Source organism: Gavia stellata, chromosome 5 (genome assembly GCF_030936135.1).
Source record: "Gavia stellata isolate bGavSte3 chromosome 5, bGavSte3.hap2, whole genome shotgun sequence".
NCBI lineage: Eukaryota > Metazoa > Chordata > Aves > Gaviiformes > Gaviidae > Gavia > Gavia stellata.
Genome location: NC_082598.1, coordinates 3,772,287 through 3,796,768, shown reverse-complemented (window position 1 = coordinate 3,796,768; position 24,482 = coordinate 3,772,287). Strand labels below are relative to the sequence as shown.

At 47.5% G+C, this 24,482-nt stretch overlaps 1 protein-coding gene across 1 annotated transcript in view; it reads left to right on the top strand.

Moving 5' to 3' along the window:
- The window catches only part of ADRA1D (adrenoceptor alpha 1D), a 47,617-nt gene extending 24,175 nt beyond the window's left edge, over positions 1-23,442 (top strand). Inside the window, exon 2 of the mRNA XM_059818054.1 lies at positions 22,874-23,442. Within this exon, the coding sequence (XP_059674037.1) occupies positions 22,874-23,442 (569 nt within the window). The remainder of the gene's footprint in view (positions 1-22,873) is intronic.
- The last annotated feature ends 1,040 nt before the right edge of the window (positions 23,443-24,482 follow it).

Genomic DNA, 24,482 nt, shown 5'->3' with positions numbered 1-24,482 from the left:
GTTCTTTGCCGTTTGCACAGAAAACCTGGCTGGCCATGATTTTAGTAGTGCTTGGACCAGATACTCCAGAGATGCCTTCCAAACTCACTTAACCTGTGTCTCTAAAATCAGATCCAACTGGAGAGCCATGTAAGTCAGTAAAGTTGTAATTGACCTAGCTTGTTATACTTCAATTATTCCACTCCTGGCATTTTGTTCCAGTATGTTAGGCCCGTATCATTAGATAGTTGATGCCCACCTATGTCTCAAAGTTTCAGAGAAGCAAGCTGTGCCTGTACCAGTAAACTAAATGCCTGGGAAGTTCCCAGACGCTGAAGCCAGCTGGCAGATGACAGCCTTTATCTCGGCTAGTGAACTCTCTTAGCCTTCAGAACAGGGTGGCTGTGTGCAAGCCACCTCTTGGGAATGGACCTTGGAAGGTTCCTATCCCACACCATGCCTTGTGCTGGTTGCACAGGCCAAAGTTGTTCCTTTTCGCTTTCATGGAAGTGTCTGTTCCAGCGGTGGGGATGTTCATAGGCAAGCTTCAAAACGACAATGAATATGGAACCAGGGCAAACCGGCTGGCATAGTAATGCTCCAGAAGACAGTTGCACATGTCCAGGCATTTACATGGGAGGTAGGTACCTAAACTCTCATTACCATGCAGGGTGGTATGGGGCATCATGCTGTTCCCATTAAAGATGTGCAGTGTGCTCAGGTGGCCAAGAAGGCCAACAGCATCCTGGCCTGCATCAGAAACAGTGTGGCCAGCAGGAGTAGGGAGGTGATCATGTCCCTGTACTCGGCGCTGGTGAGGCCGCACCTCGAATACTGTGTTCAGTTTTGGGCCCCTCACTACAAGAAGGACATTGAGGTGCTGGAGTGTGTCCAGAGAAGGGTGACGGAGCTGGTGAGGGGTCTGGAGCACAAGTCTGATGAGGAGCGGCTGAGGGAGCTGGGGTTGTTCAGTCTGGAGAAGAGGAGGCTGAAGGGAGACCTTATCGCTCTCTACAACTACCTGAAAGGGGGTTGTGGTGAGGTGGGTGTTGGTCTCTTCTCCCAAATGACAAGTGATAGGACAAGAAGAAATGGCCTCAAGTTGCACCAGGGGAGGTTTAGATTGGGTATTAAGAAAAATTTCTTTACCGAAAGAGTTGTCAGACACTGGAACAGGCTGCCCAGGGAGGTGGTTGAGTCACCATCCCTGGAGGTATTTAAAAGACGTGTGGATGAGGCGCTTAGGGACGTGGTTTAGTGGTGGACTTGGCAGTGTTAGGTTTAGGGTTGGACTTGATGGTCTTAAAGGTTCCAACCTAAATGATTGTATGATTCTATGTATTAGGATGTCCCAGCTAGCCTCCGATTTCTACTCCAGAAAGTGGCAGATCTCCTGTGGGTCCTGTGTCACAGTTGCCAGTCCTGTGTGAAAGTTTTGGATGTCCTGTGTCATGCCAAACAGCATGAGACACCTCTGCATGGACATCAGAATTGAGCCTTTCACTCACATGCAGATAACTAAATTTAGGTGTCAATTTGTGAGATGAATCCTACACTTGAAAACCCCTGATAATCTGGGTCCCAGCTGTTCTGGCTCATTGAAATAATCTTTCTTACGCTTCCTCTCTGTCATTTGGTGGATGTCCTTCTTTATAAACAGTTTGTTTCAGTCCAGCCATGAAGATTAACGAAGTCTAGTATTGTGCAAATATTTTGTCCACTCCCTCCATATCATTGCCTGTATTTACTCCAACAGCTCCACCTTCAAGTGAGCCTTGACTTCATGTGTGTACCTAGATGAACATTGTGCAGGTCTCTTGCTTCTCCTGCTCTTTGCTATAGGATCCACCACCTCCAGAGGTAACTGAGATCCACGGAGCCCATCCTTGTTTTAAATGAACGTGCCACTGTCAAGGAAGGACTCTGAGCTGACATTCCCATTTCTTTAGTGAAGCAGAACTCAGACATGTCGGTCTTTCATTTGTTCATGTTTTTCCCTAAGCATGGAGTAAGGGCACGTCTGCTGAACCGCTTGCTGCTTCACTTTCCAGAAGAGTGTTGAACACAGCACCTCCCCATGCATTTGCAACTGGGGAATTACGTAGACTTCATGGAGCTGTGAAAAATAGGTTGCAGATGAGTGGTGCGAATTCTGATCTTTGGTTCCTTCATGTTTGCTTTGCTGGCACAAAGGGCATGAAATCCAGCTGAACTCAGGAGGAGTCCACCCCAGTTTCTTTCCCTGTTAGCAAACAGGTAAGGGAATGACCTGAGTGCCCTAACAGGACAACCTTCCTACAGCCTGGTGAGCCTGCAATGAAACTTGCGGTTGCTCTGAGCTGCCGTTCAGGTCTATGAGAGAACTTCAAGGGAGAAGAAGTTTGGAGAAATAGCAAAGTTTTGGGGACTGCACTTTTTCAGAAACAACCTGAGCAACATAACAGCTTGAAATGTCTATTACAAGCTGTCCTTTTCTCTTCAAGGGAGTTATGGAGGTACAGGGGAGCTCCAACTATCTGCAATCTAATTGTCTTTGTTGTTGGTATTGTCTCTTCTGCTACCGATGCATCTCAGTCCAGTCCTGGTTATCTATACCTGCATCAATATAGCATCTGTCACAAGATGTTGTGTGCAGAGACCTGTCAGCAAATCTGAAATGGGTTTGCTTAAATCCAGGATCAGTCCAGGCTCAACTCCATGCCTGGCAATGGTATTAGTAATGGCAGTGTATTGATGTTTTGGAGTTACTTCGAAAAGGTATTAAAGAGGTTATCAGACCAGGGCAAGCACAGCTGAGCTTTTAAGCTTGGAGGAGAGTAGAAGAAAAAAAAATACACCTAAAAATACTCAACCCTAGAAATTAGACATTGGACAGCCACATGATTGTGTGCGGTTTTGGAACTAAATAAGCCCTACTTTCATGGACAATTCATCTGGGGAGCGGAGTGATTTGGGCCTTCCGCGTGTAATGGGAGGATCCAAAAGTGCTCAGGGGTGCCAGAGCAGGCCTGACCTCCAGATATCCAAGGCTGAAGGCAGAAGTGCCAAGCCTCATATACCCTCTGTGTTTTGGGCCCCATATACAGCAACAGCAGCCCAAACACCTTTTTCTTCATGCACACTTCCCAACACACACACTCGTACATCAAGATCGTAAGTAAGGACTTGGTTCAGTTAGAAAAGCAGGGGGGTTTTTTAAATATCAAAGCAGTTGTCTGGCTGCAAACAGTAATTACTGCCCTGTTCCCTCCTGTTTTGGGTTATGCGCTCTGGAAGTCTGATGCATATGCTGAGAAGACGGGGGTATCCGAGTGATGCTACGTGGCCTGATGCATAATTGGGAGATAGCATCCATCAGCATATACAGTGTTGGAAGAGCTGGGATCAGGGGATTTATCTGCTTTCGTCTAGAGACAAATGCCAAGAGGTCACTCTGTGTGTCATCAGGCTCAGCCCAACAGAGAGCTCAGCACCCAAGGTACATTTGGAATAAAGTACCTTTATTAAGGCACTCATCAGCGGTGATTGCTTGGCAGGCAGTAGAGACACAAGGCCAGGCCAGGCTCTGGCGTAACTCTGCAAAGCCTCTTAGAGCTGCAGCTCAGCATAACAGTCTGCTCCTCCCAAAAAAGGGGCACAGCAGTGAGGGAGACATGCGAAGCGCCGGGTGGACCTGCAGATCTGACTCCTAGAAAGGAGGAATGTTGAGACAGGTTTGATTTTTCATAGCCTCATGCATCCCCGCTTCCAGCCATCCGGGACAAGTCCAGCACTGCAGCTCCAGCTGGAGATCTAGCACGGAGGAAAACGTGTTTGTTGGCCTGCAGTGCTTTTCAAGATATTCGCTGAAAAAGAGCCATCCCCTTCTCTCATAGTCTTATGCTGATATGATTCCCAGGCACATAAAGAGTCTCAGGTCCCAGCCACTGCTTTTCCACATTCACACTCAGGCTTCCAGCCTATCTCTTCTATATCCCAAAAGCATCCTGGCCAATTCATCAGAGATTTTTTTTTTATTATTGTTTTCTTAAAATTCATTTCATTTTGGAAAGTGGACCAGCTCTAGCTGCCCAGTCTGCCCCAAAAGAGCAGTCACATTTTGAAAGTACCATCCCTCAAGGATTTCCCTCAGCACCTTGCAGCGGGAGGTCCAGGTGACATCACCCCAACTGAGCCATTGAGGAGAGCAGCCCCATCTCCTCTGGGCCAGCCGGAGGTAAGGGCACCTCCCAAAGACAGTAGCAAGGTGTTGATTATGGAAGACTCACACCTGCAGGTAGGGTAAAACAATACCCCAGATGCTTCTGTGCTACAGTCATGGGATTTTAGATCCTTTTATGGGAAAGCCCATATGTCCTACAAGGTATCTGACACCTGGAGTCAAAGGACTCGGCTAAGGTGAAAAAAGCCACCGCAGCGACCTCCTTTTGCACGGGTCTACATGGGCAGGCATGCAAGGGACAGATGCACTCACCCTGAGAGACATCTGAGGGCAGCTTCCCTGCTTTCTCCCTGACCTATCTTCATGGGGCTGAGACATCCTCCTTGAGGGAAACTAGTATATTCCTGGGAAAAGTATGAGAGCATCTGTGATGTCATCCCATTGCTTGCTTTTGTCCCTGTGGCTTATCTTGAAGACTTAGGCTGGTTTCTGGCATGGCTAATTCCATTTCCAAGGCTCTCAGAAGATGTCTACCTCACTCCTTATGGGTGGTGGGGGCATGGCAAAGGAAAAGGCCACAGGCAACTGGCGTTGAACAGGATAGCCAAGGAAATAAGGTGGAAACCTTAGCAAAAAGCCAAGGAAATAAAGTGGAAACACCTTAGGGAGAGGAATCAGGTAGAAGGAATGGAGAAACTGGGCAGTTGCCCACCCACCACCAAGAGAAGCAGCAATGCAGGGTGATGGGAGTGCCGGGACACAAAGCCTCCCAACTCCTAGCACTGATGCTATACAGGACTCCAGCACCACCGAGCAACAGGCAGAGTTTGCCAAGTGCTTGCAGGCAGGGCTGCCCTGGGTTTGATTTTCCTCATTTGGGCATGGCCAGGAACGAGCGTGTGTCCTTTGGCACCTGTCCCTGAGAGTGAGACGCAACCGCGGAGATGAAGGCACAGGAGAGAGTCACCGGCAGAGGCCGTTTGCTTGACCCGACATGGAACAGGGGATATTTTGATGGGGCCCTTAGGACAGTATCCACAGAGAAAGCACTAGGTGTAGGAAGAAGGGAGATCGGTTTTTTTAATAAGCCATTTTGGTTGTTGGGGTATTTTTTTGTTCTCTTGGTCTTGGTTATACATTTTCTGCGGGACTGAGAGGGAAAGCTCACAGGTCAGGAGGAAGGGGTGTTATTACAAAAGCTCTTTTTCATGGAGTTTTACATCCATACATCTGCTCTTCCAGCTCCTTTGGGGGACCTTATAAACAGTCCCAGGTGGGCTGTGGGCCCCACAAATACAAGGCAGGGCAGGCAGTCAGGCACCAAACAGCACAGCTCAAGAACACCCAAGGCTGCTCCCACCAGCTGGCTCCAGAGCTGCAAAGCAGTATTAGCATGTCATGCATTGATTTCTTCAGCAGCAAAAAACCCACGGCTTTAATGCTGCTGGGACCTGAACGACAGTTCAAAGCTGGCTCAGGTCTCTGCTCATGGCATCCACAGCTTGCTTTGAGAGGAAGGACCCAGAAAGCATTCTGTGGTGCTTCTTTCTTCCCAGCTTTGTTTGCTCTGGGTAATTACTACACACCCAAGCGTATTAGCTCTGGATGTGAGAGTGCGGAGAGACTAACTGGTCTCAAATACCAACATTGAAGCTCATTGCAATCAATTAAGTGTTGACATGATCCCCACAAACAAAACCTTCATTATACTCTATTAAGCCCCCTGACACAGATGCTTGACTCATTGACAGTCCCTCTAATTAAGATCAAATGCATAGAAATGTAGACATCACAGCATACATGTGTCAAACCCAGGGAGAAATCCTGCAGCAGGGAATAAAAGTCCACTGCTATTCCCAACTAAAGCGGTTTCTGGAACAGAGCAACTGTTTCCCAAACAGTTCTTACACTTACCATGTCTGAAGACCCTCTGTGACATGATGATTTTTACAACTCCCCTGTAATCAAGACCTACCGCATTTTGGAATAGAGTTTGCTAATCATAGTCATAGTTTGCAAGGCTAGAAGGGACTGCTCCAACTGTCTGCTGTGATTTACAGATGACTGCAACCCTAAGCGCCTCATTCAATAATTTCTTCAACTCCCCCATTACTCAGAAACAGTTTTCTCATTAGAAAGACACTCCAGCATTAACTCAGGACTGCAAATAATGGAGAACCCATGTCTCTAGTTGTGCTTTTTCCAGTCGTTTTATATCCTTGCTATTAAAAATGACTGCTTTTTTCCCAGGGTAAATTTATCTAGCTATAACTTCAAGCCATTAAATTTTTCTACCATTCTTGCCTAGATTAAAGATCGGTTTGCTATCAGAAACAGCCTCCCCTGTATTTCACCACAATGCATGAGCAAGTGGCTTCAATTTCTCCAGGATAATACCAATAGATCAAGATCCTTTAATCTCATGCTCTAAGTCAAGTTTTCCAGACCTTTGCATTGCCACGTAGAGCTCCTCAGAGTATTTTCTGTCTCCTTGGCTTGTTTTCTGCACTGTGGGCACCGAAATGGGACGTGATTTTCCATATGAGCAACCTTCATTTTTCAGTCTTCCTTGGTCTGGTTCATCTGTTCCTGTTCTTGGCTTTTTTATGATCTGACCTTGTGTTGTTATTAACGCTCTGTGAAACGCTACTCCTAGGTGGATCACACATGCCTTTTTGCCAACAGCCTTGACAGCCTTTCTGTGAGGGAGGTAGCTGTAAGAGCAAATCATCAACTGTTACTGGAAGGAAAGATATTCCTCTAACGAAACATTTCACCAAAATGTTCCCATGTGCTACTGTTCAGGGCGGGCATGAATACTGATCCAGAATTGACAGTATTGCAAAGCTATGCAATACTGGGATTGATACTGGGAACCCTCATGTTCAGAAGATATTTTCATGCTTAATGCCCATGAGTTTAATGAGAGTTCAATGTGTAACTACCTTTAAAATCTCTGCCAAGACATTTATATTAGGGATCAACAGATGGCTTATCTTCACCCAGTATTACAAGATACTTGTCTCTAGGTACGAGCAAGTTGATAGTCTTGAAGAAGCATATCACTGGTGTTGGCTGAGACAAATGGTTTCAGGTGCCAGGGAAATTGCTCTTTTCAGTGTTTTGAATATCTGGAGGCAATTTGTAGGGGATCTGTGTTGTAGGGAAGCTGGATCCCGTCTCACAGCAAATGTAGACCCCCTTTACCCAGCCATAGATTCATTGCACAAGACAAGACTGAACACCTCTGCTTGAAGACCTGCTGACCAAGGCAACCTGGGAACCCACCGGGAGCCCCCCTTTGGACCCCCAGACTCCCTGTCGTAATGTCTACTTACAGGCAGGTGGAATTGCACAAGTAAAGCGAGTTATACATGGCATGGGTTTTTGTTTCCTTGACATGACGACCTATCAAAGTCTGCTAAGAGGGAGGTGGCAAGTCAGAAACTAGTTGGTGATGATGGAAGAAGAGGAGAAAATAATTACCTGGGATGATACCTGTCTTGACAGGGGCTGTCCACAGAAGCAGCATTTTCCTAAGGAGGGGTGAAAAGTCCACTGAGGGTCACTTCCCTGGAATAAGAATTGAATATGCAAAATTAGCGTATCCAAAAGTTAATTAGGCATCAAGGCCACATCAGGACAGGGAGTGCACCCCAGATCCCATGTTTATTACTTCTGAGCAGTGAGTGAAGAGCACAGGATGCAAAAAGGCTTGTTTATCTAATGAAAAGGCGATGGAGAGGCAGATAGATATCTCATGGGAGGTACTCAAATTGCCATGAAAATTGAATGCAAATTTCCATCCTTTCCCTTCAGGATCAGAGATTAAAAAAGAAGTAGAGATAGGGCAGAGATGGAGCAGGAAGCATGTCAGTGGAGAACGAGCCTCATCACCATAATGAGGCACTTTGAGACACTCATCTCCTCTCAGCAGAGATCCCATTGCCCTGTGCAGGCATTTAAACCAGGCAATGCAGATAGTTTCTTGCATTCTCTCTCCTGAAATGTCTCCTTAAAACTCCATGTGGCTGTAAAGCTTAAACAAAACCACCATGATATGATGGTTGGTCTGCTGCTATGCTACTTGGTCCCTCCCAGCATTCTCTTTGTGCTTGTCCCAGGCTCAGCTCTGTGTCTAAGATAACCAGGCAGCCAGTTTTTGCCTCTTGTGTCATTTTACTTTCTATTCAGCCATGATATCCAGGTGGATTGCTCAGGTAACAAAAAATATTGATAGCTTGGGTTTTCTAGGTTTGTCACCCCTTCCCACTGACAGGTCCTGACACCACTGTGCATGGTTATATTATGCCACTGGCTCTGCTGGAGACTGCTCTTGTCCAGACATCGTAAGCTCTCTCCTCTCCTAACGTGGTGCAACCCATGCAGTCTCTCCCATCCGTGCTGCCAGACGTATTCTTGTGGATCACAAATCCTGCGGTACAAACCTTGTGTGTGCTGCGGGCGTGCAGGAACCCTCTGCTCAGCATTAGGTAGAAAACATCCCTTTTCGGGACTGGTTTTCCCACCACTCTGTGTTTGTACAGCACCAAGCCTAAAGTGTGGTCCCACCACCACATCAATGCTAGCAAATAAAAGGGATCAGGGTCAATTTGTTAGCCATGTGCCTGGCATTGTCACAGCTAAACCCTCCCAAACAGGGATCTGCATGCAGGTACATCCCTTGGCTCTACTACGCACTGTGCCATGTCCATGCCAAAGTCGTGCCAGCGTCCATGCAAACAGCCTACATGCTCCTCAGTCAAAATCTGGTCCCTTATCCTGCCCCTGTTCACTGTAACCACAGAGATATGGCTTAAATGCGTCACTGCTGAATAACCAGATAAGAGATGTACAGCTGGTCACATCAGATGGATGACATGACCCTCCCTGTGGAGATGGGGGAAAGGACCGAGTAAGAGGGATCCTTCCCAGGCAACCGATGCAGCATTAAACACGAGACTTTATCCCTTTGAGTTAAGGGCTTCAGGAACTGTCAGCAGCGATGAGGATGTTGTTATCTCAGCATTCCTGTTATATTTTTGGAGCCCTGTTACACTGACCCATTGTTTTCTGAGAGGGGGAAAATATCTCTTTTTGAAGTGCAACATTCTTAGAGCTTGGTATCATCTGAAAGCTGGCTTTCAGGGATGAGGAGAGACAGAGCAGCTCTTTTTATCTCCCCTGAATAAATCCAGGTTGGGTGAGAAGGAAATATGATTTTTTTTTTTTAAGTTTCCCTTCTTGTCACAAAAAGAAAAACAGAAAGAAAGAGAAGGTGAGCGATGAGAAACTCTGCAGATTTTTTCATGCAAGCTAACGCCAGAAGGGCTGTGTCTTGGAGCTGGGTGCGGAAACAAGGAAGGCGTTGGAGGATTTTCCCCTCCAAGCCTGAAAAGAAACAAGAAGTTGGCTGGCTGGTCTTGAATAACCTATCCTGAGCCTACAAAGCCAGTTCCAATTTTTCATCAGAGCTGAAAATATCAAACTCCCCCATCCTTTCTTCCCCACCCTTTCCTCCACGACGTCACAGCGCCCGAGTCCGGCGGTGCGGCTTTCTGGAGGATGCTGTTCAGCATCCTTCACAGCCGGCGACACCGGGAGGGGGACACGGGCTGCGAGTGCTGCGGTGCCAGGCTTTGCAGCCGGTGACGTGCTGTCTGCCCAATTCTGATATAAACAGAATGTCCTTGGGACCGGCACGGTGGAAACGCACTGAGGAAGCTCCCACACCTCCCTTGATAGCGCGTGTTCTAAACTCTGGCGTCCCGCCACTAGCAAGTTCTCCAGACTCGGGGCCACCAGCTTTGCCAGCAATCAGCTTAGGTAAACCTTCCACTGTAGCATCCTTCTAGATCAATGCTCTTATCTCTGTTTGGGTCCTGGTGATGCTCACCCACCCAAGGTGAGTTCTGCTCTCCCTGCGCTGCAAATTAAAGTCAGGGCTCACGCATCTTGCTCTGGGGGCAGAATTTTTTCCTGGGTTGGGTTGGGCCCGGTGAAAAATTGCCTTTTTCCTTCATGCAGCTCGGATCTGGCCTCGGTGTACATAAAATGCCATGTGTTCCCAGCAGGATTCAGCCCTTCCAAGGCCTACCCCGCAGCCAAATCTGATCTACATATTTACGAGCTTGTAAACAGGATGGGGCGGGTGAGTTCACATTCTTAGAAAACCAAGTGCGGAGAAAAGAACTTCTGAGTTGGAAAAACAAAGAGTAGTCTTGGGTCCGACCCAGCAAACACAGTGGTTTTTCCAAGACTTGTATGACTTGCTTGAGAATCATTCCCCTCCACTCCTTTTCTACAGGATTTCCCAAGCTTGCTCTTTAGTTGGAAAAAATACATGTTCTCAATGTTTCTGACCAGAGTGGAGAAGACAGCTTGATAGAAAGGGACATTTTATCTTGGAGGTGAGTTGAAGCCAGGCCTCTGTTTGCAGCAGACACAGAAGAACAGCAGTTACTTGCAAAGGGAAGTTTAAGGAAGCTATCTAAAGGAGCTGCACAGAAGAAGCCGGTTAGAGTGCTCAGCACAAAGTGCCATTGTGTCTGCCAATAAATGCAAGAACCAGTAGTCTAGAACAGTGGTTCCCAAATCATGGTCTCCAGACCTTGATGGTCCATGAAGGCTTGGTAAATGGTTCGTGGAAAACCAGTTTATAAGATAGCCAGGCAGTCTGCAAAAAATTATGAGGATTAACAGGTTTTGGTTCAGAAAAGTTGGAGAACCACCAGTCAAAAACCCTGTACTATGTCCATTCACTATTTATAGATAGAGAAGCAGAGAGCTCTTTATGGCAAAGGCTGAAGAAATATTTCTGCAATTTCCTTGCAAGAAAAGTTTTGATGACATTCCATGAAATACGTGTCAAAGGAGTTATCACAGGGCTAAGTCACAGCAGTGCTTCTACTAACTTGCCCATCTTGCTGGGAAATTTGTCATTCCTTCTCTCATTATAACACCCAGGGTTTCTTCAAGTAGATAATTGTGGTGGATCTTCAGCTGACTCCCCAGAACCCTTTTTGGCAGCTCTTTTCCTTGGTTATTGGCGATTATTCTTAGTTCAGTGTGTATTTCATTAAGTTCTCTGCCCTCTGTATACAATATTTTCATTTCTCTAAATAACTAAGCTGATGATCATGAAGTTCTTGTTGATTATTTTAGAATAGTCTGTGAAAGGAGCATTGTCTTAACAAAGAAGGTCAAGCAATATTTCCTAATATTGATTAGATGTTACATTTGTGGGATGCCTGTTTGGAACCTCTCCTAACACTTGTCATTTCCAGAATCTACAACCTTCAGCCAGCTGAGAGCATCAATTCTTCCCTCTGTTTATCTCAGGCTTTGAAGGCTAAACCCTGTAAGAGGGTTTCAGGGTATATCAGCATAGTGTCTCAGCTGGTTGGTCAGCCATTGAGGTGCCTGGGCAAAGGACTGAAAAACAGATTCACTGTATTGCCAATGGAAACTGGTTGGGACCCTAAAAGAAGTAGAAATTCCCCTATAACCCACATACCTCCTTTTACAGAGGGCTTTGGACAGACAGGAATGTGAAGGCTTCATTCCTAACCAACCCCACATGGAACTTTGTCTCCACTCCTGAGAAATCCTATGTGAGACTTTCCTTTCCTGACTAATCCTGCAGCCCATCGTGAAGGGAACAGAAACCCACAGCAGGCACTGATAATAGTGATGTCCTGTGTTGCTGGGAAGCTTCTGCTTTTGTCTCCTACAAAGGGATCACTTGAGGCAATTCTTCATGTCACAGAGTGAGGAGGGGAAGACTTTTGGTTGTGGTGGGGCGGACCTACTGCACTCCCAAACCAACTGCCGCAAGACTCCAAAGCAAGGATTTAATAGTAGCCAATCTCCTTTGCTTCTCTGTGCATAAAAGCACCGGATCAAAGGTCTTTGTGGCCCTGACACTGACTTGGCACAGCACAGGTTTGCTTGGGAGATGGATAGGTCAAAAGCCAAGGTAGTTTGTCATCAGTCATATGAAATTCATTTTGCTGAGCTGAATTTGTGCTAGATTAAAAGCCAGATATCCAGGGCTCAATTCAGTAACCTAAACACCAGTCTCTAGTGTCGTCTGAACCACCCCAGCGTCTCTGAGGCACCTGCATAGATCCAGCTGATGTGAGACAATTTACCGAGGAGCCACACCCTTTTGAATCATTAGCAGTAGACCAAGATACACTGGGGTGTCTAAAATGGCTTTAGCCTCTTATGGTTAACCAACCAAGTCACACCAGTGAGACAGCAATGCGAGCATCAGGAAGGTAGGGACATAGCCTCCTGCTGTAAAGAGTTATGGTCCACCAAAAGAGAGCATTATACAAGTTAGCAGTTAAGGACAAAGTTATCCAAGGCCAAGAACTTACACGGTTTGCCATCATATTGTTTGAGTCACTGGTAAGCTCACACAGGACTTGAATAAGCAGCATCTTTGCTTATTATTTGCAACCTATGCTTACGGTTGGATTTGTCCCCATGAGACATTCTACCTATGGCTTTCTCCTGCTGCAGATAGCAGCTAGTCAGCTTGTCCATAAATGCTTCCCTTCCCCAAAGGCTGGTCATACTGGCTGCGTTACCCAGAAGTGTGCCTGAGATGCCGTCATGCAGAGAAGAGACTCCCAGGCGCAGCTGCAGCAAGACCTTCACGCTCAGGACACTCCCGCGTTTGCAGAATGGAGAGCCACAGGAGTGCTCCTCTCTGAATGACACGCTGATTTTTCCACTGCCCTGGAGGGAACCTAGCAACCCCACAAGGCCATTGTGTTCATTCAGATCCTGAGCCAGATGGAAATTTTCTTTTCAAAGACCGCTCCAAGCGTGTTTCCTCTGTTTAACCATCCAGGCAAGAATCTCACTGTGGTCTCTGCCGTGCTCAGTCTAACACCAGCACGCGGATTCTAGTCTTCTTCCTGCTCAGACAGCACGACAAGAGCTCTTGACACGCAACTCAGTTACCCTGACTTTTTTCTTCTCTCAGGAGACTTTTTTTTTTTTTTCTTCATTTGCATCTGGCAAATAAGAACCTTCCTGATATCTCCCTTCGGATTTGCCAGATTGGCCGATCTTCCAGACTTTTTTTTTCTTTATTTTATTTATGTTCCTTTGCTGAGTCTCATGATTTTGATATTTGTTTTAAAGTCCTCTTTGGAGCTGGCGTGAGGCTATTATCTGTGAATCGTTAAGGAACAGGCAGTCAAATACGTATATATCTTTCCCAAGCATAAGAAACACTGCAAAAATATTACCTTTAAGGGAGTCTGTACCAGAAGCCAGATGAAAAAACTTGTATGTCTTCTTTTTAATCTTATGAATCATTTTCAAAGCCCATCTTCCTACTGACCCTGCCGTGTTCAACATTGTCTGTGGCCCTGAATCTGCTGGCCAGCCCTTCTTCTTGGAGGGTGAACCAAGCAGCTAAAAAGTCTACTCCTGGGCAGGGCAGTGTCAAGGTGAGTTAATGGACAGCTTGGTTTGAGGCCATGGAGAGGACAATGTCTAACAGCTAGCAAGCTTGGGGCTGCTCTCTGTGCAGTCCCCTTTCAACACTGAACCAGCCATGCTCTTCACCACAGAGCAAACAAAGCACTCACGATGACGAGCTCATCAGGTGGCCCAGGATTAATGGTCAGCTGCAGTCCTCAGAGCCCAGGTCCTGCCTTATTCACAAGCATGAGAAAGCTGTTGGACCAACATTGCCTTCCACAACGTGCAAAGAAGATAATTGGTCCTGGTCTTCATTCCCTCATGACAGCATTGCCTTAACCATTTTAAAAGCTTTGTTACAGAGTGAGCTTGGCTTGCAGTATCCAAGTCCAGGTGTGGTTTCAAAATCTCTCTCCCTTTCCTCTGCCTGATCCTTCCTGAGTAAGGTCCACAGAGCTCCTGCTAAAAATCAAGCAGCAGGGAAAAACTCTCAGTCCTCATCCTGCTGACATATATACTTCAAAAGGATGGTTTTGTCATCATGCCACAGGGCTACAAAGTTGGAAAACAAGGGAATCCCTTCTTGGCCCTTCTACAGACCGAGGGCTCTATATATCTATCCATCCCCTGTGCAGTGGCAGACCACAATCTATTAATTATTCCTTTGTTATCTTGAGCACAACCTTCTTCTTTATAGATCCCTAATGAAAGATGGAAAGCAGTATATTCAGTTCAGGGCAATGGAACATTATGCATGGTGCTAGCATGGCACATCCAGGTCCTTGGAAGGAGAATGCAATGAATGTGATGAGTGATGTGTGTCCCCAGATGAAAGGTCAGTGCCCTCCCAAGAAATTTGGCATATTGAACCTTCTTTGGGCTCCCTCACCTGTCTACAGTATCACATAAGCACATTCCCAGTGGTATCTAGCAAATGACAAGTTTAGCTACAACCTTCTCAGGAACCAAGCTAGCTACTAAGGGTCATCTATGCTGCTAAAAAAAAAAAGCAAAAAAAAAAATAAATGTCAGATTATGGTCACAAGCCCCCCAAGCAAGGGCTGCAGAGCAGACCGGAGGAGACTAAGTACTTTATAGCACCTGGCCCAAAGCCTCTCTTGGGCCCCAAGCAGTGCCCCAGTTGTCCTACAATATAATTACTCTCTTGTGGGAGCTGTGAATCTCTGGAAGCGGGGGATATTGTGTGGCAGCCCACCAGAGTGGATCTGCAGTCTGAAACAGATGCTTTGCATTGCATGCCCTGTGATGTGGCACGAGGGCATATGGAGGTAATTAAGGATGCAGAGCCTGCTGGGACGCTGTTAGAGGACTGCATAGTCAAGTCCTTATGGCCTTTTGGGAATAGTCTCTGGAGTGAACTGTTCCCTGGACCAAATTTATCTGGAGAGGTCTAGCTAAGCAAATTAGCACTGTGCACAATCCAAGACTTGAAATTATTCCTCAGCTTTCTGTTAGGTAACAGTGGAGATGTACCTGTGTGGCTCTTCACTTTGCCACCCTTCACCGCTATGGGAGGCTCACTGGCGAAATTCCTGCAGTGATGAAAGTCCTATCCTGCACAGGAGAGAAACAGAAGCCCGGGAGGTTTTGGAGACTCCTCCTAAGAAAGAAGATCACCAGATGCCAATGACATTAAGGGTGAAGTCCATCGGAAGTAATCTTGGATGCCCATGATGTGGATGCCCATGAGCTAGGAGTCTGGGTCCATATCTGAGACCTTGTGTGATCCACCTGCCCAGTATGGGTTCATGCTTTAGGATGAGACGTGTCATTGCCTCCTCTCCACAGCACCTACTGACTAAACCATCGACTGGAAGAGGAGCCCAGGGACCTGCTCCGATACCTGAATTCAGTTAGGTGACTCACAGAAAATACCCACAATTTTCAGGAAATTTGATGCCTCGGAAACATCCTCATGGCAATGACTTCCATTAGTGGTCCAGATTGATAGGATTGCTTTGAGAAAAGCTCCAACGCGACCTTTGAGGGGAATGAAGGGCATTTTCAGCCAAAGTCTTACTGATGTGCTGCAACTTAGAGGAAAGCTTTGGAGACATCACTAGGACCATACTGCCCAGAGGTTAGGGGACAGGTTTGGGCACTGTGAATTAGACCAGTAAATTACCAGAAAAAGGCTCTGCTGCATTATCCTTCTCTTGCTGACAGGCAAACCACACTCAGTCCTCAAATTTGAGATCTTGCTTGAGAGTGTCAATGTTTTCCAGAGCCCTCAAACCCCCCAGGCTGGCCTCTCCTGCCTTTACAACCTTCCCACCATCCCCAGCCTAAAGTATGTTTCCCTGAGCCCCATCACACCACAGGCTACCCTCCCTCCCCGTGGGGACCCCACACGCCAGATATGCACATCCCACCGTGAGCTTTGGAATTGCCAGGGGTTCTCCAGGAGGGCCTCTCCAACCATCAACTTGGGACAACGCAACACTGCCAAGAAGGTCAGCAATGGGCAGGGGAGGGGTGGCTTCTCCCGGCTTTTCTTCCCAGTCAGATCAGGGTGCAGAAGTTGGAGCAAGCGGTCATGCCTATGCGCAGAGATGCATGCAGGCAGCTCGTCGGGGCTTTCATTGGCATGACGGAAGTTGTCGCTTATCTGTGATATTGTTTATGGGGTCAGCTGGGAGGCTCACAGGCCTGAGGAATTCCACATGATATCCCAACGCCATCGTCCTCCAGGGAAAAAGCCGGAGTCACTGCGAACATGCTGTCCTCCTCCCTACACCAAGCAACTCTTGGATCCCTCCTAGGAGGGCAGTGAACTCCCCCATCGCTCCAAGGCACACCACCAGCTGCAAGGAGGTGTTAACCCTCCAGGGACCCTGATATGCCTGCAGATGCCCAGTGGAAGGGGTCAACAGCAGATGGAGCAGAAGGTTGCAAACGACTGGTCAGAAGCTGAGACTCCCAGTCCCACACATAGGCAGAAATCCTTGGTGATATCCAGCCCGTTCTCCCATAGCCTGGCAGCCGCATCAGGGAGGTTGTCCATCATGGGGGCCCGGGTAGGAGCTGGCAATGAGGGATGCAAGCTGGCTAATGAGCAGAAAGTGGCAGCTCATTATTTCTTTGGACCAGATTTAATTAATTTACTTTTTAACAGCCAGAAAAAAAAAAGAATAGACTGACTGTTTCTTTGTCCAGGAGAGCCCAAAGTGAGCTTTAGCAGCTAGGGTGCCTCCTACATCAGGGTTTTTCCTATACCAGCTGCAATTCTCTTGACTTGCTGCTCTGACAGATCCCAAGGGAGTCCTCAGACCCCTCCTGACCTGTGAGTCCACATTCAGGAGAAGCTCAGGTGATGGGGCACATGTCCCCACCATGGGCCTAATCCTAGATATGTATTTCTGCAGCTTCCTAACTCAAGAACAGAGTGGTTTGCACCTTGGTAGATCTTTTCTTTTCTATGAGTTTGGCCAATCAGTTTTTAGCATCCACAGTCTCCTGCTGCAGGGGCATCTGCAGCTGAGCAACATGCTGTGAGATGAACCATCTCCTCTTCTTTGCTTTTAACCTACCACCCGTTAGTCTCCATCTCCCATGATGCCCCTTGTAGTGGAAAAGGCAGTGAATTATAGCTCCCTATTTACCTTCTCCATGGCATTCCACCAACTCCTGCAAGCTCTCTACAATTATCTGAAAGGGGGTTGTGGTGAGGTGGGTGTTGGTTTCTTCTCCCAAGTGACAAGTGCCAAGACAAGAGAAAATGGCCTCAAGTTGCACCAGGGGAGGTTTAGGCTGGAATTAGGAAAAATTTCTTTCCTGAGAGAGTGGTGAAGCATTGGAAGAGTCTGCCCAGGGAGGTGGTGGAGTCACCGTCACTGGAGGTGTTCAAGGAACATGTGGACGAGGCATTGTGGGACATGGTTTAATAGCCATGGTGGTGTTGGGTTGATGGTTGGACTCGATGATCTTACAGGTCTTTTCCAACCTTAGTGATTCTGTGATTCTGTGATTCTGTGAAGGTCCAACTGTCCCCAAGCTATTTTTGTCCAGGGCCATTCCTCATACAGAGCCCACACCAAGCAACAGCGAGGCTCCTCGTCAGCATGAACAATCCTGCTGGCCCTTGCATTTCCCATTCATGGTGGGACAGCACTGGGGCATGACTTTGGCACTTTGCTTATCCCACCTGCTATCACGTCTGCAGTATTTTTGTGCCATGGACTATTCAGGACACGCTGTAAAGCAGGGACTTTTTAAAACAAAAATGCCCCTGCCAACTGCGGCAGAAAGCAAGCCTGCTCACAGATTCTGGCTGCATGCTGGGAGCCGAGGCCAGAATTTAGATTGGACTGGGTCCATTTCCATTTGTGCATTCGTCTTTTTTCTTGTTTTGCTTTATTTTTTTGAGCACTGAACACTGGGACCAGCAACTCTCCAAACAATCCAGTGATATCACCTTCGAGTGAGTCATGGGGAGGGCAGGGTGGAGAAGTACAGACAAGGAAAGATCATGAGATTGTGCTCACTCAGACAACCTAAAAGAACGGGATATGTGTCTGGATGTGTTGAGGGGAGATTGCATCCACTAGCCACCCAACACAGGGTGTCACAGCTTTGGGAAGCATGCCCATGGCTTCAGAGATTTGTAGCTGGCTGGCGTTTTTTTCCCAAATATGAGCAGGGTGACTTTACCTAGGGGAAAAAGAAGGTGTAGGTGCACACACAGCATACAAACACATATGCATGTCCTGCACATACACACATACGCACACACTAAATACTACAAACACCAAATAAACTGCTTTTTCGCTTTCACATCAGAGCACATACCTTATTGGCTCAACTTTTGCACGACCGAAAAAATGAAATCCAATCTTCAGATCATGTCTAGACTGAGTATGGTTACTTTGCATGGTGGGGGCAACTTTCCCTGAGTTCACCTGCAGCTTTCTTAATTTCTTAATGATCCTGAAGATAATTATCTAAGGTTACAACAGGACCTGCAGTCCTTGCTCACACCCAGCTGTATCACTAGGATTCAGACTCTGCAAGATGTGGAATGACCTTTTATAAAAAGCTGAAAGGGATAAAGCCCCATAAGGACTTTCAAGTCCCCCTGCAATATTATTATAAATTTTTTATTTATTAGGAGAAGAAAAAGTCCTCAGCAAGATCTCCATAAACCAACATGGAGCCTTCTCAACAAGGCAGTGGGAAATATGGAGGTCAAGGCTCTGCATCCCACCCTACCTGGGAGCATCCTACACTGAGATACAACCAGGATGCTCCATCCAGCAGGAGAGCGAGCATCACTGGGTAGGCAGTCAGGGTGGAGAAGGGGCACATCGGAGGTCTGTCCCTGCTCCCCAGGCTGTCTCTGTGTTTCACACGTGGATTTGGTTAGGCTGGATGGAGACTTCCCTACTGAGAGCACTACCCCCAAAAGCAGCAGTCCCGTTCAAGCAGAGCAAGGGCAAGCCAAGTCTCCGTTGTCCTCTCCCTGTGAGGGCTCTGGGGTCCCAGATGCTCCAGCATGACAGGGGGTTGCTGGATCCGAGCACACATACTGCGTACAGTGTCGCCGCTCACCACACCAAGACCTATGGTGGGATGTGGATGGGTGGATGTCCCCAAGGTGGGTGTCAGCACCTCCTCCTTTGGAAAGTACATCAAGCTTTGCCATGAAGTGTTGAGCCGGATACCCAAGAGAGGTGTCCAGAGGGCTGATTTTGCATGAGTAGGAAGAGCTCCTCTTTGAAACAAGACTAAGTTTCACAAACTTGTGCTGTGACACAGGTCCTACAATATTTGGGCTTCCTGTTCTATGATATTGCCCTGTTCTGGCTTTGATGCTTTTGGGGCCAGATCATCAAAAAGTGCTTTTACACTGAGATATCAGGCTAAAGTGCTGGTGCATCTCTCTGTGTTGCTATACCTGATGTTTTACTCCCATTTTCTATTTCTGGGCCTTGGAAACATCCAACTGTGTTTCCTGAGCTCTTCAAGTGTCATTACTCAGTACTGTCTTCCACGCATCCTTACATCCATGCTTCTATGTAGTAACTGCTACAAAGCCCCGTTCGAAAACCTTCCCTCTCTCCAAATGTTGTTGCATATTTGTGTGTGTGAAAGTAAGAGCTAATTTCTTCCATACTTTTATCACTCCCTAAATAAGACCCCGCAACTCTTCCTTACGTGCAGCATCCCATTGCCTATCAAGAGAGTCTGATGCTCCAGCGTGTACAAAGTTACCAGCCAAGGACCTGTTCTTGGGGATCCCTGCCTAGCTCTGTTCATCCCAGTGTGATCAAATGAGGAAATTATGGATGCACTCAGCACACGTCTCTTCCAAGGGGCACACTTATTTGCATGGCAATGAGGATGGTAATGAGTCTCTTGTCTTCAGATGTACACAAGGTTCTAGTGGGTGAAAAACAGCCAAAGCTGAAATTCAGGGATTTCATAGCTTTTTTTCTTTCCAATTTGTATTTTTCATCTGGGCGCAAAAGGCAAAGCATGTAGTACAGAAACTGCATTGTGCAATGAACCACTGAACACTAGATGTAAGATTATTTTAACAGCAATTAGGCTGTTTAAGCAAGCACCAATCTCTTAAGTAGCCTGGCTGGCTCAAGCAGTAATTACTAATCTCATTTCTAAAGAGACCCTTCTTTTATTTGCTTTGTTACCATAGCTTTTTCTTTTCTTTTCTTCTCTCTTAAAGTAAAAAATGTTACATAAAGCTGCAGCTCCTCTGAGAACCCAGTGCACACTGCAAACAGGGTTCCCAACACCACTGTGAAACAGATTATGGTAATTAGCCCCATTCTGCAGTGGGGAAACTGAGGCACAGAACCTCTCCCCAACAAGAGTATGAGCAGGATTACATGCTTAATGAAGTCCTTCACCTGTCTTGGCCCCAAAAGTTCACACTGAGCAATGGCAGGGTGAAGCTAGGACAATGTGATGTCTTAGGGCTGAGAGCCAAGGATCCCCTTGCAGAGAGAACAGGGCTCTGGGTAGAGGCTGATCCCTGGGCAGGGCGGAGAGAGGGGGGAGTCCAGGCAGGAAAACAGACCCATCCGCTATTGTCAAGGCTTGAGGCTGAGGCGAGGAATTGATGCCCGGCTTGGAAACCCACCACTGGTCCACGTTGCCCAAGGCATCGGATGGTGCCTGTGGGTCCAGGGTGGTGGGCTGGGGGCAGTGCGAGAAAGGGGGAAGGCTCAAAGCCATGGTGGGATGGAGAACGGAGGAGATGCTACATGCAATGCAAAGGGGCATTGTCCCCAACACCACTGGGGTGTTTAAAAGTTCCTGGATAAACACTCAGGGGTGGTGTTTGAGCTGTGGTTGGAATTCGATGTGGTGATTCAAGCAGCCTAGTGCCAACCTATAAAGCTCACCACAGTCCCAGAAGGAATAAACCCGTTTAATCAAAAACAGCCAAGGTGGGGGCACTGCTTCTGCAAACCCCTAACCCCAGTGCTACTGCTCTGTTCAAAACCACAGGCTACACCACCCGCGGCTGCTCATTAAACTGCAAATGCCATTCATTTCCCTGAAGGCCCCGGGTCTTTCCAGCAGAGACGTCAGTCCTGCTTACCGTCCTTATTCAATACCTCCTTTAGCACATATTGACAACCAGCGTGTACGCCAGCCCTACAACTTGTGTTGGCCTTTAGCAGATATTTAAGCTGCATGGCTGCATCTGTGCTTTCCCTGCCTAACCATCAGAAAACACTGAGATCTGTCTTTCTTCTCTCACGTCCCCGAGATGGAGTAGCCCATGTGCCTAATGCTGAGTCCGGCTATAATTTCTGCACTTTTTAGGGATGGGTGTAAGAAAGCTTTGCTGGAACCAGTGCTCTGAGTTTCCTGGATGATGTTTTTTCTCCAGCAAACAGCTTGGGGAGCTTTTATGTAGTGTCAGTCCCGAATTTCTGGCTCCTGGCACCTGTTTTACTGTTTTGACACCAGGCTTTTGAGCATAGGGAAAATAATAATGATACCCAGAGCTAATGCTATTTACTAAAATACAAATTAACGCTCAGTCACATGGTGGCATGATTTGTCATCCAGAGCTAAAATTGAAAGAAATTAAGGCTGAGTCAGAAAGTTATTTCAGATGTGAGTGGGGAATGCTAAATGATGGGGCCATGTGGGAGCAACGCTGACATCTTCTGGCTGCAAAAAAAATCTCCGGCTTTTTCACTAAGAAAACCACCGGGAACCTCCAGCACAAAAGCGTAAATAGGGTTTGGGGTGGGTAACAGGGCTTTTTGAAGTTGCGGGTACAAGCCTGGGGCGGTGGATATTATCTGAGCCCACTTAAAGTGTCCACCTTAGCATCACTGTAAAATTTGGACAGAGAGTGTGTGACACTGATGACCCAAAATACATGAGTGTAGGAGGTGAAGAGGTGTTGCTTTTCCATCAGCGCAGGTAACAGGGCTGTATCCATCCTTTTACGTTGCAGTAGTGAACTGTGCAGTGCAACACGTAGGAAGAGGCAAGCACCAAGGACCAATGCATGCAAACCAGACAAGCAACAATTTTCTCTGTCTGAACTGGAATGGGACAGGTCCTGGTTGCCTTGTGCTGATAAACCAGGAAGGCATGGGGACCACTGAACATGTTCCCCAAAATGATGCCCTCAGCCCCTGCTGTAGGGTCTCAGAAAGCAGCCCCGCTGGAAGACATCTCTTGGTCTCCTACATCAATTGAGACCGGGATGGCTAAACCCACAGTGAGGTAAACAGGTTTGGCCGTGGGGCTCTTGGGTTGCTGCACCAGGACTTTCTCCTCTGGAGTGGATCCCCTGCAAAACACAGTGCATGCTGGATTCAGGGAGGGGCGGCATTAGCTGGATGGTTATCTGGAGAGAGGTGTGAGAAAAAACCTCCATCCCCACCACCCCTACTCGTGTAGTTCCTGCAACAATTAACAGCCTCCCTCCAAGCTGTATGGGCTTGCCACGATGGCTCACAGCTGTGTTTGAGGGTGCTGGGTCCATGCTGGGTCCATTGCTAGGAGCCCTTTTGCAGTGGGGACTAGGAGGCTCCTGCCAAAGACATAGTACTATCCATCATTATCACTTTAGGGTCGATGCCTTGCGGTCCTGCAGTGGCCAGATCTTCACTCTGGTGTCAACGACATTGCTAGCCAAGGACTGAATAGCAGAATCAAACCTTCAGCCTTTTCTGAGGGTCTTGCCTCTTCCAGACTGGGCTGACCACCACCCTTGTGGCCCTATGCTGCCATACCCTTCCTTTTCCTCTAACCATATTTCTTTTACTCTGTTCCAAGGTTCTTTCTTCCCATCTCTGAAACCCTCTGAAATGGTCTTCAAGGTCATCTTCTGGCTGGGATACTTCAACAGCTGCGTGAACCCCATCATCTACCCGTGCTCCAGCAAAGAGTTCAAGAGAGCTTTCATCAGGCTGCTCAAGTGCCAATGCCACCGGAGAAGACGGCCCCTCTGGCGCGTCTACGACCACCACTGGCGAGGGGCCTCCATGAACAGCTCAGTGCAAGACTCTGAGACAGACCTGAGGCCCAGGATTAACACCCTGAACAGCTCGTTCATATTTAACTCCTCCTTGCAAGAGAGAGCCAGTAAGAGGCGAACACTCAGCTTCAAGGGCTGGAAAATGCTCACTCCTTTCCAGAAACCAGCATCCACACAGCTGAAGGAGAAGATGAACAGCCTTTCTAATAAAATCCGGGGTGGTTCCATCAAAGGGGGGGTGACAGCCACGTACAAAACAGAGGTGGAGTCTGTGTCTATCGGGATCCCTCACGACTTCACGGAAACCATCGACTATCAAACCTATGACTTAACAGACTGCTGTGGGCTGCGAGAAACAGATATTTGAAGCCACTGGGACAGCTGTCAATGGTTTCTTTCAAGGTGTCTAGCAGAAACATGAAGGAATACCATCTGTGGGTCTGTCAGGCAGACTGGAAACAGCAATCAGGTATTAAATGCAATTGCCCAAAGGTTATACAGGCATCGCCCACGTGGATGTCAGCCCCTTCTCTGGAATTATGGGTTCCTCAAATAAGAGCCAATGGCATATCCCATTTTAATGAGCCACGGCAGGAGGGGAAGATGTGGGGTGGAGATGGCCTTAGCACAAGAGCTGTTTCCTCCATTGGATGGTTATCTTTGACTTTGGAAGAAGCTGTGCAATTAAGGGAAACCAGGATGTCTCCTTTGCCTTAAAAACATCCCCACAAAATCTAATGGAAAGATCAAACCCCAAAAGATGCCAACCCTGCCTTAGTACGTGTGATCATGTTTCCATCCAGAGGCAGCGCCCAGAAGGGACACTGCTGAGCAGTAGCTGGCTGCTGATCCTTTAGATAATGGGTCGGGAGCTTGTAGATCTCCAGGGCTGGGCAGGACCTCCAGCCGAGGCCTTTGGTCTGGAGGGCGAGCAGACTGTGGTATTCCCAAGCAGGGTGGGGGGATCCTGGCTCTCAGCCATCATGTCTGCAGTGACCACAGCTTTGCCCCTTCCACGTAACCTGGTTTTAGGCCAGAGGAGCAGTCCAGACGTGTACACTAATGCCAATGGGTGTGTGGGTCTCTATTCTCGAAGTCCAACCTGTGATGCATTTCTCATTTCACTTTTCAGTGAAACACTTTCAACCCACCTTGCTCTAGTGTGCATACCTCTGAGATACAGAGAGAAAGCAACTCCTTTTGGTGTCAGCCATTCCCGGCCTTTTTCTCTCCCCTTCTTGCTCTTACTTGCTGTCTCTCTCAAACAATGCAGAATAAAGATGCATCCTAGGGGCTTAGCTCAGGTCCATACTCAACCTGTGCTGTGGCTCAGGAAAGGTGGGATGGCTGCGTTTGGGGCCCGTTTCTACTACCCATAGAGTCAAAGATAAAACGGAGCTGGCACGC